This window comes from Melitaea cinxia, chromosome 8 (genome assembly GCF_905220565.1).
Source record: "Melitaea cinxia chromosome 8, ilMelCinx1.1, whole genome shotgun sequence".
In the NCBI taxonomy this organism is placed as follows: domain Eukaryota; kingdom Metazoa; phylum Arthropoda; class Insecta; order Lepidoptera; family Nymphalidae; genus Melitaea; species Melitaea cinxia.
In genome coordinates this window covers 11,911,516-11,925,737 of record NC_059401.1, presented here as the reverse complement: position 1 = coordinate 11,925,737, position 14,222 = coordinate 11,911,516, and the positions used below count along the sequence as shown (strand labels likewise).

At 32.7% G+C, this 14,222-nt stretch overlaps 1 protein-coding gene across 1 annotated transcript in view; it reads right to left on the bottom strand.

The window, feature by feature from the left end:
* Positions 1-14,222, bottom strand: part of LOC123655701 (stearoyl-CoA desaturase 5-like) — a 48,614-nt gene that overhangs the window by 15,775 nt on the left and 18,617 nt on the right. The window contains exon 2 of the mRNA XM_045591455.1: positions 3,174-3,582. Coding sequence (XP_045447411.1) covers positions 3,174-3,483 — 310 coding nt within the window. The 5' untranslated portion in view covers positions 3,484-3,582. The remainder of the gene's footprint in view (positions 1-3,173; positions 3,583-14,222) is intronic.

Below are 14,222 nucleotides of genomic sequence, written 5' to 3'. Positions count from 1 at the left end.
ATCCAAGACAATTAAGTTACTTCCTAATCTGTACCCGATTGTCCTAATGATATTTTCGTCAAAGGTCAAAAATATCTAAGAAAAATCAATGTGAATAAATTCATTAAGGACTAAAAATGCAAAAATAATATATCAGCAAACCCATAAATTAAAATTGCAACAATATTTGTTCTAAAAATCAAAGAACTAGTATAAAATAATGAGCGAAAACTTTTTTTATTTTATTACAGTGTTAACAACATCTTTATGAAGTTTGTTAAACATAAAAACAATACGAAATTAACTAAATAATTACTAACAAATAGTTACTGGATAAAGCGATTTAGTGTGGAATGGTGGCAGGAATGTTAACAGCATTTCGGTCGCATCCCAATTCTCTGAGCGAAATAGCAATTAGTTATCCTGTCAATAATACAAATAATTCTTTTGTTGATTTGTTATGTAATTAAATATGTAATTTAAACATGCTTTCCTAAAAGTAGTCTGCTTTGGTTTTATCGATTGAGTAGCATAAAAAGTGTGTGCAATAAGAATATAACTAATAAAATATTTACATTAACTAGTGGTCGGTACTACAGACTTTTACAATCAAAAAATGGGTATAATATGCGTGTGTGAGCCAAATACATGGTAGTGTATGTGATGTTTTTTTTTATTGATTTACTATATTTTTATACACAATTTTAACAAAATTATTAGAATTCTGCACTCCTTCTCTATATAAACTATAATTGTGCGAAAATTCATAATTCTCCGTCCACACGAATTTCGTAAACTTACTTATATATTCTAACGCCACAATGTCGGTCCGATTACAAGATCAGAGCTCGAAGCCAATACCACTTCAGCGAGGCGTGAGGCAAGGGGATGTTATATCCCCGAAGCTGTTTACCACCGCGTTGGAGGACTCTTTCAGCTTCTGGACTGGAAAAGATTCGGCATCACCATCAATGGCGAGTACCTTACCCACCTCCGGTTTACCGATGACGTAGTCCTTATGGCTGAGAACTTGGAAGACCTGAACACAATGCTCAAGCATCTCAACAGTGTTTCCCAAAGAGTGGGTCTTAAACTGAACATGGGCAAGACAAAAATTATGTCGAACGTCCATGTCGCACCCGTTCCTGTTCCCATTGGGAACACTGTTCTCGAAGTTGTTGAACATTACACATACCTCAGACAGTCAATACAGCTAAATAAGTCCAATTTCGAGAACGAGATCTCTCGCCGAATCCAACTCGGATGGGCAGCGTTCGGGAAACTACGGAGAATCTTCGCGTCCAATATCCCGTAGTGTCTGAAGACGAAAGTCTTCAACCAGTGTGTGTTGCCAGTAAGGACATATGGATCCGAGACGTTGCTCAAAGGATCGCACAGCTGAAGTGGCGATGGGCAGGACACATAGCTCGAAGAACCGATGGCCGATGGGGCGGAAAGGTTATCGAGTGGCGACCGCATATCGGGCGCCGCTGCTAGATGCGTGGAAAGTTTTAGAGGAGGCTTATACCCAGCAGTGGACGTCCGTAAGCTGATGATGATGAATATAAATCAAGTCATAGGCAGGACTAAAAAATATTAGACTTTAGATTAACATGGCTACTTCTATTACTAAAACTATTCAAAAACGGGACATTTACCATGTTGTTTTTATTATTTTCATTTTGCGTTGCTCGATATTTTGACATTAACTGCGAATTTCTTATTCACGACACAAAACTATGAAAACGGGATTCTTATATGATTCTTACCATATAAGAATCCCGTTTTTGAATAGTTTTACTAAAAAATATTTCCCAAATTACGTAATAAGTCCCAGGGATTAAGCATAGCTATAGACCTAATTTCTCAATAAATACAGTTTATATTTTAAATATTGAATACCTAATGTATAAAATATAATATATATATATATATATATATATATATATATATATATATATATATATATATATATATATATATATATATATATATATATATATATATATATATCAATTTAATATGTTGATGGAATTTAAAGTAATTTTGACATCGCTCTAGTGCAGTGATGCGTGTTTGCGTACGCGCTCAAACACCGGCGATTCCGGGTTCGTTTCCCACTCGGGATAGACATTTGTGTTTGTGCAAATATTTTTTTCCGGTCTTGGTGTCTGTCCTTGTAGGTCTCTCCGCCGTTCCTCGGAGAGTAAGTTAAGCTGTCGGTCCCGGTTGTTATTACAGACATCTGATAGTGATCGGTACATATAATAAGGAATATATCCGCCAACCCGCAGTGAAGCAGTGTGGTGAATTAAGCTTAGAACCTACTCCTACATGAGGATAGAGGACTATGCCTAGCAGCGTGATGCTGATCATGAAACTAAGTTTTATTCTCCAAGTGTTTCGTTACTTATAAAGCCAATCTAACTGTGATAGTTTTATTCATTAATTAGTCTAGTATATTTTTACTACTTAATTTATTAATATATCCAGTAGTAATGAAGTTACTAGAAGAAAAAATGTGATAATAAATATATGATATTAAAATTTAAGGACAATTTTCATTCGACATCTTATACTATATATATATCTTATACTATATATATATCTTATACTATATATATATATCTTATACTATATATATATATATATATAGACTAGATAACCTGTAGAGATCTCAAAGTGTGGACGATCTTTTTATTATATGGGATCACCTTTTGGTAAGTAAAACGAAAAATACTAAACTAAGCTTACTCGTAATTGATTAAAACACCCGAGTGAAAAAAAAACCCTTACTAACAGTAACATAGGTTAAGTGTACATTGTAAATAGAACATAAGTGTACATATATGGTAACTAGGAAATAAGTGTACATATGTGTAAATATAGACATAAGAAACATAATAATGTTCAGAATTTAGAAAGGAATTATGTGTATATTTCTCCATATAGCATTACGTATTTAGTAAGGAAAAAAAAACCGTCAGCGTCGGACCACGTCCTAGTTTTACTAGGCAGTCACAGGACTGTCGATCTGTAGTAATAAAGAAAAATCGCCTGTGGTATTATTATAATGCTTGCATGATTAACAAAAGGCACGGGCATTTTGAGCCCGTGGATCAAAGTTTTTAAATAAATAAAAAAACACCCGAGTGTATCGTATCATATTACTAAATATTAAACATAATTCTTACCGAAAATTGTTGTAAGGAACATCACTTCGCCGATTAAAATGAGATAGAATCCATACATTGTCACTAAATGTAAACTCACTTGGACTATTAAATCGGGCCACCTTATTCTCGGTGTAAATTTCATGGCTTCATATTTAGCTAACTCTTTGTTGAAATCAATATTTTTTTCTTCAGTGATGTCGTGTTTATGTACTGTGTTATTGTTCTCAAAATTTTCACCATCTTTTAAGTTATCACTTTTATCTATCAATCGAATATTTTGATTGAACTCAGGTCCAATAAATTTCACGTTCTGAACTGTTGGCGCCATAATACTAAGTAACTTAAATTATTATTAGTAGTACTAGCAGCGGCTTAGATTACTTCGAAATTCTTTATCAAGAAACAATTCTGACTCACTCCGCCTTATCTGTAACAGATAAAAAAAACTTTGTGAAGTGTTTGTTTCCAACCATGCGATGAAGTATGATTAATCTCACTTCGGTGACCTATCCGGTTTTAAATAGGTATATATATATATATATATATATATATATATATATATTTTTTTTATTTCGATATAATTAGTCACATCATTAAAGAAACAAAATAAATGTATATACATTAGATGGTTTTAAAAATATGAAAAATGTATATTTACAAAATATACTTTAATACAAAACGATGTTAAGAAAGATGTGAACTCAATCTATATAAATAAAAACGAATCTGTGAAGTATATGAACGCGCATAACTTCCGAACGATTGCATCAAATGTTATCCTTTTTTGGGTTCGTTATTGTCAGGAAAAAGTTTTATATAGGATAAAAAAATCGAAATTATAATAAATTTCCGCATTGATAAAATATTTCGAAAAATCAGAATTTAAATACTGCTCTATTTTTAATTTTCTCGATATCTCTTTTATTTCGGATTTCTTTTCACAAAAGTAGGATTCTCGAAAAAAAGCTTGAAGTGGTCTTGACGTTCGATCCAATAAATTAATTAAAGGCTTTTTTTATTAAAATAAAGCATCGACAAATACAAATGATGTAGGCGAGTTTTGTATAAGACAACTGATTGAAGTAAAGTAAACAACTTAACTGGAGAGCGTAATGATTTTGGAGTAAACATTTTTTTTAACATGTTGTGTATGTACGCAAATATTGTTTGAAAATGACCTCTTGATACGATGCTGCTTGATATTGTGTTAATAATGATCATGGGTCATGGGGATATATGTATGTGTAGGCAATATCTTTGTCACTTTTGTTATAAATCCAACAAATTATATGTATGTACACAAGACTGTCATTCCAGTTAATAAGCATAAAGGAATTATAATTTTTTATTAAAAATAAAAACAATATTATCGTAAAGAAAAATAAGAACAAATGAACTGCTCCGTTACAAATAAAGTGCGTTTTAGAATTTATTAAATAAATAATATTTAAACATCGTTAGTTATAATGTAGACGAATGTACATACATGTAGGTGACTCAATTATAATCAGCAGGTGTGAGTTTGTTTGTAAGCACTTTGACTGTGACGTGTCAGACGTCTTTCGAGCAGCAGGTGTTCTTATCTATATACCTAATTTCCTTGTTTATCTACAGAGGTAAATCGCGGGATCGCGATTCTTTACGCACGCTTGACTTGGGGAATAAGATGGTGAATGCGTGACGAGAACGTTACAAAAAGTGTGATAGGGCGAGGCGAACGGTTGTTAGTGAAGATAGTAAGAAAGAGAGTTGCGGTTCGTAAGTATTACTTTAGTCGTGTGTTCTAAAGCACACTCGTTTTTTTAAATTCGTTTTAGCGTATTTAATTGAAGTTATTCTTCTCTTAACGCGTTAGGGAAAAATGATGACAGTAAATTTATACGATGCGCGCGCACACCGTCACAAAAAATTGACACACTGAAGTTAGCTAGTCAATGAAGAAGAAGTTAGCAATGTGAAGCTAGCTAGCCAATGAAATAAAACTTCTTACGTGTACTTACATAAGTACACCCACACTTTTTTTGAATTTTTTCTTTTTACTTTTAATTTATTTTGTTATCGCATATCTTCCAATTTGCTAAATGAATTTATGTAATTAAAATATTGTTAGATTCATCTTGATAATGAAGTTGTGTTCATAGATAGATAACGTTAAAAAGACTATTATAGTCATTGTGAGACACTATATACGTACATTATATACTCGTAGTTTAAAGTTGAAAAAATGGATACCGCAATATCCCGAGTAGAAATTTTTTCGTCTTCCTTAGAAGGACCGAACCAGGCATGCCTGTTCAGGACTAGATAAGGCATGTAATGCAGATGATTGGTCTGGACCTGATCAGGATGAGATGAGATTTCCTGATCGGGTCCAGATCAGGAAATCTCATCTCATCCTGATCAGCCGGTTAGGTCCGGGCTTTTTAAAAAAAACACGAATGTATATTCTTGAAAAAATTGTTTAACAAAAAAAAAAAGCGAACTGATATATAAATATGTACTTAACATAATTATCATGATATCTATTTCCGTTTATTTTTTCTAATGTATTGTTTATTTACGTTTTTACTTTAAATATTAATTATTTTTATTTATTTTTATGTTATTAATTAATTATTATTATTAATTAACTTTTATTTATTAACTTCTAATAATTAAACTACCATATAATATATAATATTAACTATTTCCTATTACTTACGACTGCTCCACTGTGTAGAAATGGACTCCCTGCTAGACTGTCCTGATAACTGTTTGTATACTAAGTGTGCTTGAAAACATTAATAGCGCGATTCTCGAATAGCGGACGGGTCCTGATCCAGTATGCCTTACCATACTTGATTATATTTTACATCAGGCTATCCTGATCTGGACCGGACCGGGTCCTAATCCAGTATGCCTTACCATACTTGATTATATTTTACATCAGACTATCCTTGTCTGGGCCAGACCTGGTCCTGATAGAGCTTGCCGGATCTGGCATGCCTCATTTTATCCTGATCCGGTCCAGATACATGATCTGGTTGAGCCTGACCTTTTTTCTAGTCGGGATGCAATAGGCTCATCGTAAGAATTTTAAAATGGTATACCATGACCTTACTTGATTAAACACATTAAGACTTTTGGTATTTGTTTTATTACACAGAAATTAAATTTTGGGAATTGATAATTGATAAGGCAAAAAGTTTAAATATTAAAAATAATATTGTATTTAACTATAAAAGCATAATATATACAGTTAAAACCTGGTTAAGTGGGTTGTGAATTTCTAAAATACTTCTGTCATTGATTATTACAATCAGAGTTGGGCGTAATCAACTACTGTTGTAATTAGTTTAACAATCTGATTAAAAGTAATCATGATTATTTGTAAAATCAAGACTACTTATGAAATCTTTAATCTTGATTACAGTAAAATCAAAATTACATGATTCTAGCTGACGTTCACTGTTAGTCTTATTCAGTGAGAAAAATTAATCAAGAAAGTAATAAAGATTACGATTATTGATTAATAAACATGAATCACCAAATATAATTATCTTTTTATTTAATTTTTGGTAATCTGTAATCATGATTTGTAGCTTATACATTATTATCGTAATCCTTAATCTGATTACATGTAGCCCAATTTTAATTACAATGAGGTCTCGATACTTGTACGCTGAAATAACTTTGGTACACGGATATTACCTAAACCTCTATAATTCGGTAGATAATTTTCAAAAGAGAAGAATGTCTGAGAGTCTGAATGTCTGAGAATGAAGAGAGGAATGGCTTTTGAAATCAATTTGATTCCCTTCAAAACGAGCCTAAAATAATGAAAATTCATACCAATAATTTTAATTATACCCCTTTCAAAAGTGGCTCACTACAAACGAGTTTAATTTCTATATTGCTGTAGCTAAAATTTTGGAAAATGGACTTGGCTAGTTTTGAACATATGCTGGCTTAGGAGCAGGCCCTCCCTCTCTCTTTACAGTTGATACCTTGCATAAATAAAATAAAATAATGTCAGTTGTCATCTTAACTTTTCTATTTACGGAACTGAGTAAATGAAAAGCCTTCATAAACGACCAAAAGTTCTCGGTCGCTCGAGATCCTTGTTACAGGTGTCACTGAAACTATTTCTTTCTTCCTTAATGTTAATTAATTTATTAGCTGTGGCTGCAACTCGTCCGTGTGAAATTTAAGCAGAGTATAAAATAAATAAATTTATAAAATGAAAATAGCCTAAGTTACTCCTTATTACATCAGCTCAAAATCGTTTCAGCCGTTTCAGAGATTAGCCAGAACAAACTGACAGACAGATAGAACAACAGACAGTTAGACAGATAGGCGGATAAAAATTGTAAAAAAAATATATTGGTATATGTATCGTATATACCCATATGTTTACGTATATCCGTATCATCATTTGCAAATGACTATTGGAAATTTGTATCACATATTGAATGAATGTCATTTGTAGCAGGTAAAATATTATTCGACGATAAAATGGCATTAAAAATATTTCAAATAAATTCATTAATATTTTTACGAAGTAGCAGAATTATTTTATTTTTTGTATTTTAAATTTCTAATTTACAACAGTTTAGAAAAATCAGTCTGAAAGTTGATTCAAATGGATGTGTGGATAAAGTATATGTTTCCAGACTGAATTCTGAAACAAGTTGACTGTTATGTGTTTACTTATTTACGAAGTAAATAATTTTTAGGTATTTTATTTTACAGTACGATTCTTCTACGATTCGTTCGATAAACAGTCAAATATTAAGGAACCCTTTTATCTTATTCGGAAGAATAAATTCATTTCTCAAAAAGTAAAAATCTGCGTATTTAAATGAAAAGCCAGTAAGGTTTTACTTTGAAGGAAAGAAGACTGTGATTTTTTTTAAATGTATCTTTTGGCGTGTAAACATCTCGGCAGTCATTTTGATAATGTACCTACATGAAAAGAACTGATTTAGATTCAGTTTTTATTATTATTCGTTATGTTTTTTTTTTTTTTTTTTAAAGAAGAAAAACCTTTTATACAATTAATAAATGTAGTTGCAGTTTAGATTTTTATTTACGGTGAGAAAAATTCGAACAATTTTCGTGAAAATCCTAAAAACAGCCCTTTTCTTTTTCCCATACAAACGTTTTCTAACATGTTAAATAATAACATGTTAGAAAACGTTTCAGTCTGTGTTGAGACATCGTAGTTAACGTACGTTTGTGTTCTGAGGAACGGGGTCAGAGACTCTCAAAGTTCTTTTTTTTTCTCTTTGTTTTTGCTTGCATCATGTTCAGGTGTGCTGGTTGTAACTCCGAAAGTCGGGATGTGGCGCAATGCAGTGCTTGTTCACGTTGTTTTGATTTTAACTGTGCAGGCATAACCGAAGTGGGTTACAGAAAGCTAGGTGACAGAAAATCTAACTGGAAATGCCTGGGATGCAAAAGCGGTACTCAAAATGTCGGTCAACATGCTTTGCTGTCTTCACCGTCTGTTACCAAGACTATAGATTTGGATAGCATGTATAGTGAGCTAAAAAAGATGTCTAAACGAATGTCCATCTTAGATACTTTAGCTGAAGACATGAAATCCATCAAAGCAGAAATACAAGATCTTAAATCTTCCGTGGATTATGCTCATGAAACTGTCAAGGCCTTTTCCGATAAATTTTCGGACATGGAAACAGCCTTAGAGTTATTAGAGAATGACCGACCTGAGTTACTCTCCCTGAAAAAACGAGTGGAGCAGATGGAATCAACCTTGAAAGATAATGAACAGCGTGCACGCTTGAATAATGTCGAAATAAAAGGTATCCCACAGAAAAGCTCGGAAAATTTATTAGATATTGTAACAAAAATTGGAACTGTGGTGAACTGTAACATTTCAAATAGCCAAATAAATTATATATCTAGAATACCAACAAGAAATGAAAAAGAAAAGGACAGTAAAACTATTATTGTAAGTTTCAATAATCGCTATATAAGAGATAACTTTGTGGCTTCCGCCCGGTCGCACAAATCGCTAACTCCAAAGGATCTGCAACTTCAAGGAGATGGAAGAATATTCATTAATGATCACTTGACCCTAGATAATAAATTGCTGTTAAATAAAACAAAGATACTGGCCAAAGAAAAAGGTTTTATGTATGTCTGGGTCATATATTCTAAAATATGGATCAGAAAAAACTCCGAATCGCGAGCCTTTTTTATAAAATCAGAGTTAGACCTACTCAAATTAACAAACTAAAATCAAAAATATTAATGTTAATATGTTTGAGAAACGCTATAAACATTATTACGCACCGAACGAATTCTTTTGTTCGCCGGACACTCAAGGACATATTAGACTCGACCAACACACCATTGCGTTTGTCTACCCTCAGTGATTTATTTTTTGCTTTGTTTTTAAGATTTCGTATATTGGAGTGTCGTACTTATTCCGCATACAGTAAAATTCTATATTCTATACGTTTTGCGGTTTGTGGATCTTTTTATGTAATACGTGTGTACGAAGAAAATATACAAATTTATATTGATTGTTATGCACACAATTTTATTGCGATTGTAAAAATTAATTTTTTGATTTATGCACTGGCTAATATGAAAACATTATTACTTAGTTTCTTGTTGATTGAAAAAATTAATTTCTTAATTTATGTACTTCTTAATATGGAAACATTATTACTTTGTACCACCAGATTTTATCGCGTTATTAATAAAAAGTTACTCTTGTCATTATATTTTCATTTTATAATTACTATAACAGTTTTAAACAAAATATTGAAATTTCATATTGGTCAGTGTTCTTGTTTGTGTGATGCTGTAGTGGTATGTGTTTGCAGATTCCTGTGGTTGATTTGTTACTGTTTATTATGTAATAATAATTATAAAAACATTGGCGATGTCGCTATGGCTTACCATATTTATAACTTAAGATATAAATGGGAATTTAGAATTTGTACGTGTGAGTATTATATTATGTATGTGTGTATGTGTCTTGACCGTGATATCTTGCGTATGTCACGATGGTTAATTTATCACATGCGGACACTATTTTATAAGAAAGAATATGTTATTATACTTATTAATCGATCTTATTGTTATATTATTATTCTTATACTACACAACACGTTTTGGATTACACCGTTGTTATCAGATTTCGATTATAAATGACTACGTTAAAGATTTACCATCAAAATGTTAGGGGGTTGCGCACGAAGACACATACGTTCCTTAGAAATGTTTTACAGAAATCCTTTGATGTTATTACATTAACAGAAACGTGGCTTATCGATGGTATAAATGATTCGGAGATTTTTGACGATCGTTACCTAGTGTGGCGACGAGATAGAGATTATTCTCGGACGGGTCAGTTGAGGGGTGGAGGTGTGCTCATTGCTGTCAAAAAGGACTTAATAACGGATGGATGTAATAACTGACGCTCATTGGCGGAAGATGTGTGGGTTGTATTAACTTTAAGGAACTCGCAGACCACACATAAATTATACATATGCACTGTATACATCATTGGAGAAAATCGTGGCTATTCATTGGGGGAACAATTAGTAAATTTTTCAGAAAAATTGACAGCTAACTCGTCTAGCCGACCTAACGACAGTTTCCTCATATTAGGTGATTTTAATATGCCCAATTTAACATGGTTTCGTCAACCTGGTGAATCATACTTGTACCCCACTAATATAAGCGGGTGGCACCAAATTACCTTTTTTGATAATTTAAAATTCTGTAATGTGGAGCAGTACAACCACTTAAAAAACTTCCACGGCAGACATCTAGATCTAGTGTTTTCAAATTCTGAGGTTAGTGTTGAAGCATCCTCTGACCCATTAGTTAACGTGGACCCAAATCACCCTGCCCTGATTGTAACCACCCGTTTCACCGATCTTAAGCCTTTAACCACTATTCCACGAATTAAGTACTTGTACGAAAAAGCAAACTATACTGCTATTAATGATGAACTAAGCAAAATCGACTGGCCCAAAACTTTTTCTAGCAACCACATAGATGTAGCTATAGACTTTTTTTACCAGACTCTTTACAATTTACGAGATTCTTATGTACCAGTAGTCCTTAAAGTTAATCGCAAATATCCTTCTTGGTATAACCCATCTTTGATTAAATTACTAAAAGAAAAACATAAATTTCATTTAAAATATAAAAAATATAAAAACATAACTGATTTAAATACATTTTTTTTGCTAAGAGAACGTGCTAAGATCATAGAAAAAGAATGTTACCAAGCTTACATTGCGAAAATTGAAAACAATATTGTTAAAAATCCGAAATCGTTTTGGTCATTCATTAAAAATAAAAAACAATCGTCAGTTTACCCATCCGTAATGTCATATGGTGGCGACTCGTTGAGTTCTGGTGAGTCAATATGCAATAAGTTTGCTGAATACTTTCAATCGAACTTTCAGCAACCGTCTACGTGTGATATAATGTCTCCCGATCTTACACCTTCACCGGAGGTCGTCGTAGATATAGCTAACATTGAAGTACTTGATAATGATGTACTTGAACTTCTTAAGTGTCTAGACTTGAGTAAATCAGCAGGACCTGATCATATTCCTCCATTATTTATAGTTTCGTGTGCAAAGAGTTTAAAGACACCGTTAGCATTATTGTTCAGACTTTCATTGGAGACCGGTACAGTGCCCGATATTTGGAAATCTGCATTCGTAACGCCAATACACAAGAAAGGTCCAAAAAATATAGTGGAAAACTACAGACCAATTTCCAAATTGTGTCTTTTTGCTAAAGTTTTCGAAAGAGTCGTGCAAAAACAAGTATATGCTCATATCAAGTGTATTCTAAATGAACAACAACATGGCTTCGTTAAGAATAAATCAACCACTTCTAATCTTCTGCTATGCTGTGATTTCTTAACAGAACATATGTCTAAAGGTTACCAAGTAGATGTAATCTACACAGATTACAGTAAGGCATTTGATAGAATTGATCATAAAATGCTATTGCGTAAGCTTCAAATGGTTGGTATCCGAGGTAATCTATACAGGTGGTTTTCGTCATATATTAAAAATAGATGTCAAACAGTGGTTCTTAACGGATATACGTCATCATCGTTGTTTATACCCTCCGGTATCCCTCAGGGCTCGATTCTGGGTCCTCTCTTATTTAATATATTCATAAATGATATTTCACATTGTTTTAATCATTCTAAGATTCTTTTATATGCAGACGACATGAAAATTCTCTGTCCTATTCGCACTCAAAGAGATGCGTATTGTTTGCAACTTGATCTTCAGACTTTTGAGGCATACTGTCAGCTTAATAATCTTGATTTAAACGTAAATAAATGCTTTGTCTGCACTTTTACTCGTAGTTTAACACCACTAGCAACCTTCTACTTTCTGAAGGGGTCAGCGTTAACCCGAGTGGCTGCTATAAAAGATTTGGGAGTCATCTTTGATTCTAAATTACGGTTCGATAATCACATTGACACGATTGTCTCTAAAGCATCAAAGGCTCTAGGCTTTGTTATGAGACTTTCTTCAGAATTTAAGAATATAAAAACATTAAAAATATTGTATTGTGTATTTGTGCGCAGCCACCTCGAATACGCGTCCGAAGTTTGGAATCCCATGTACGCTACATACATTAATCGCATTGAAAGTATCCAAAAACGCTTTCTTCGCCATCTGCAATTTAAATGTCAAATATTCGACACTAGTTATGAATCAAGATGCCAGCGGCATCATATCCTTCCTCTGTATCAGCGCAGGCAAATGAGTGATATAATTTACCTTTCTAAATTGTCGAATGGGTTATTGGATAGTCCTGAGCTCCTGGCAAAGGTTGGATTAAATGTACCATATTATACACGCGGGAACAAACATATGCCTTTACACGTACCATTTGCATCCACAAATTATAGAAAGAATTCATTTACTGTCCGTGCTTGTAGGTCTTTCAACTTGATTTCCAGTGAGTGTGATATTGATTTATATCACACTACTTCTGCTAAATTAAAGCAATTACTAAATAAACGCTTTTTCTGTCAAAGCTTTGTTAACTAAAAGTTTAAAATTAACCGAACAATACAACCTACAAACACAGAACTTTGTTTGCTCACATTTTTTTCTCTTTTCTTTATGCACAATTTTATGAATACTGTTTAATATTTTAATTTCCTACTTGTCCAACACAACACTATTGTTAATTTATTGCTACACGTGGAAACTTGTCAATGGCCTTCTGTTGTTATAATTTATATTATTGTTAATGTTAGCTGTAAGTTTCCCAAATAAAATAAAATAAAATAAAAATAAAATAAAAAATAAATGATGCAAAATAAATAATGCATGTTAAATAATATATTAGGGCGCATTTTATGTAAGTTATTAATGATTAAATTGATCTTATTCGTAGACCGCATTTTAATTTAATTTACATACAGTAAAAATGGTATTAACTAGCTATTTCATATTATCTATTATATTGTTGCGGGGGCGTTAACAATGGAAAATTCCCGTTTTTAAACTATCGACTTCAAATTTGGTACGAATCTCTGTATGTGTGTGTGTAGAAATGATCTATGAGCGAATTTTAGGATAACTCATGTCCAATAAGGATTACGGGGGTGGGCGTTAACAATGAAAATTTTAAATGTATGTAACTCCGAAACTAGGGAACCAATTTTTATCAAATTTTTTAAGCATTTGTAATTTGGTCCAACTTGGCAGATAGAGTAGTTTTTATTTAAATCGGACCTGGTAGGTGGCGCTACTATCAGTATGTAACTCCGAAACTACTGAACCAATTTTTATCAAATTTCGTAAGCATCTGTAATTTTGTCTGGCTTGGAAGATATGGTAGTTTTTATCTCAATTGGACTCGGTAGGTGGCGCTGCTGTCTGTATGTAGCTCTGAAACTACTGAATCAATTTTTATCAAATTTTGTAAGCATCTGTAATTTGGTCCAACTTGGGAGATAAGGTAGTTTTTATCTCAATTGGACCCGATAGGTGGGGCTGCTATTGGTATGTAACTCCGAAACTACTGAACCAATTTTTATCAAATTTTGTACGC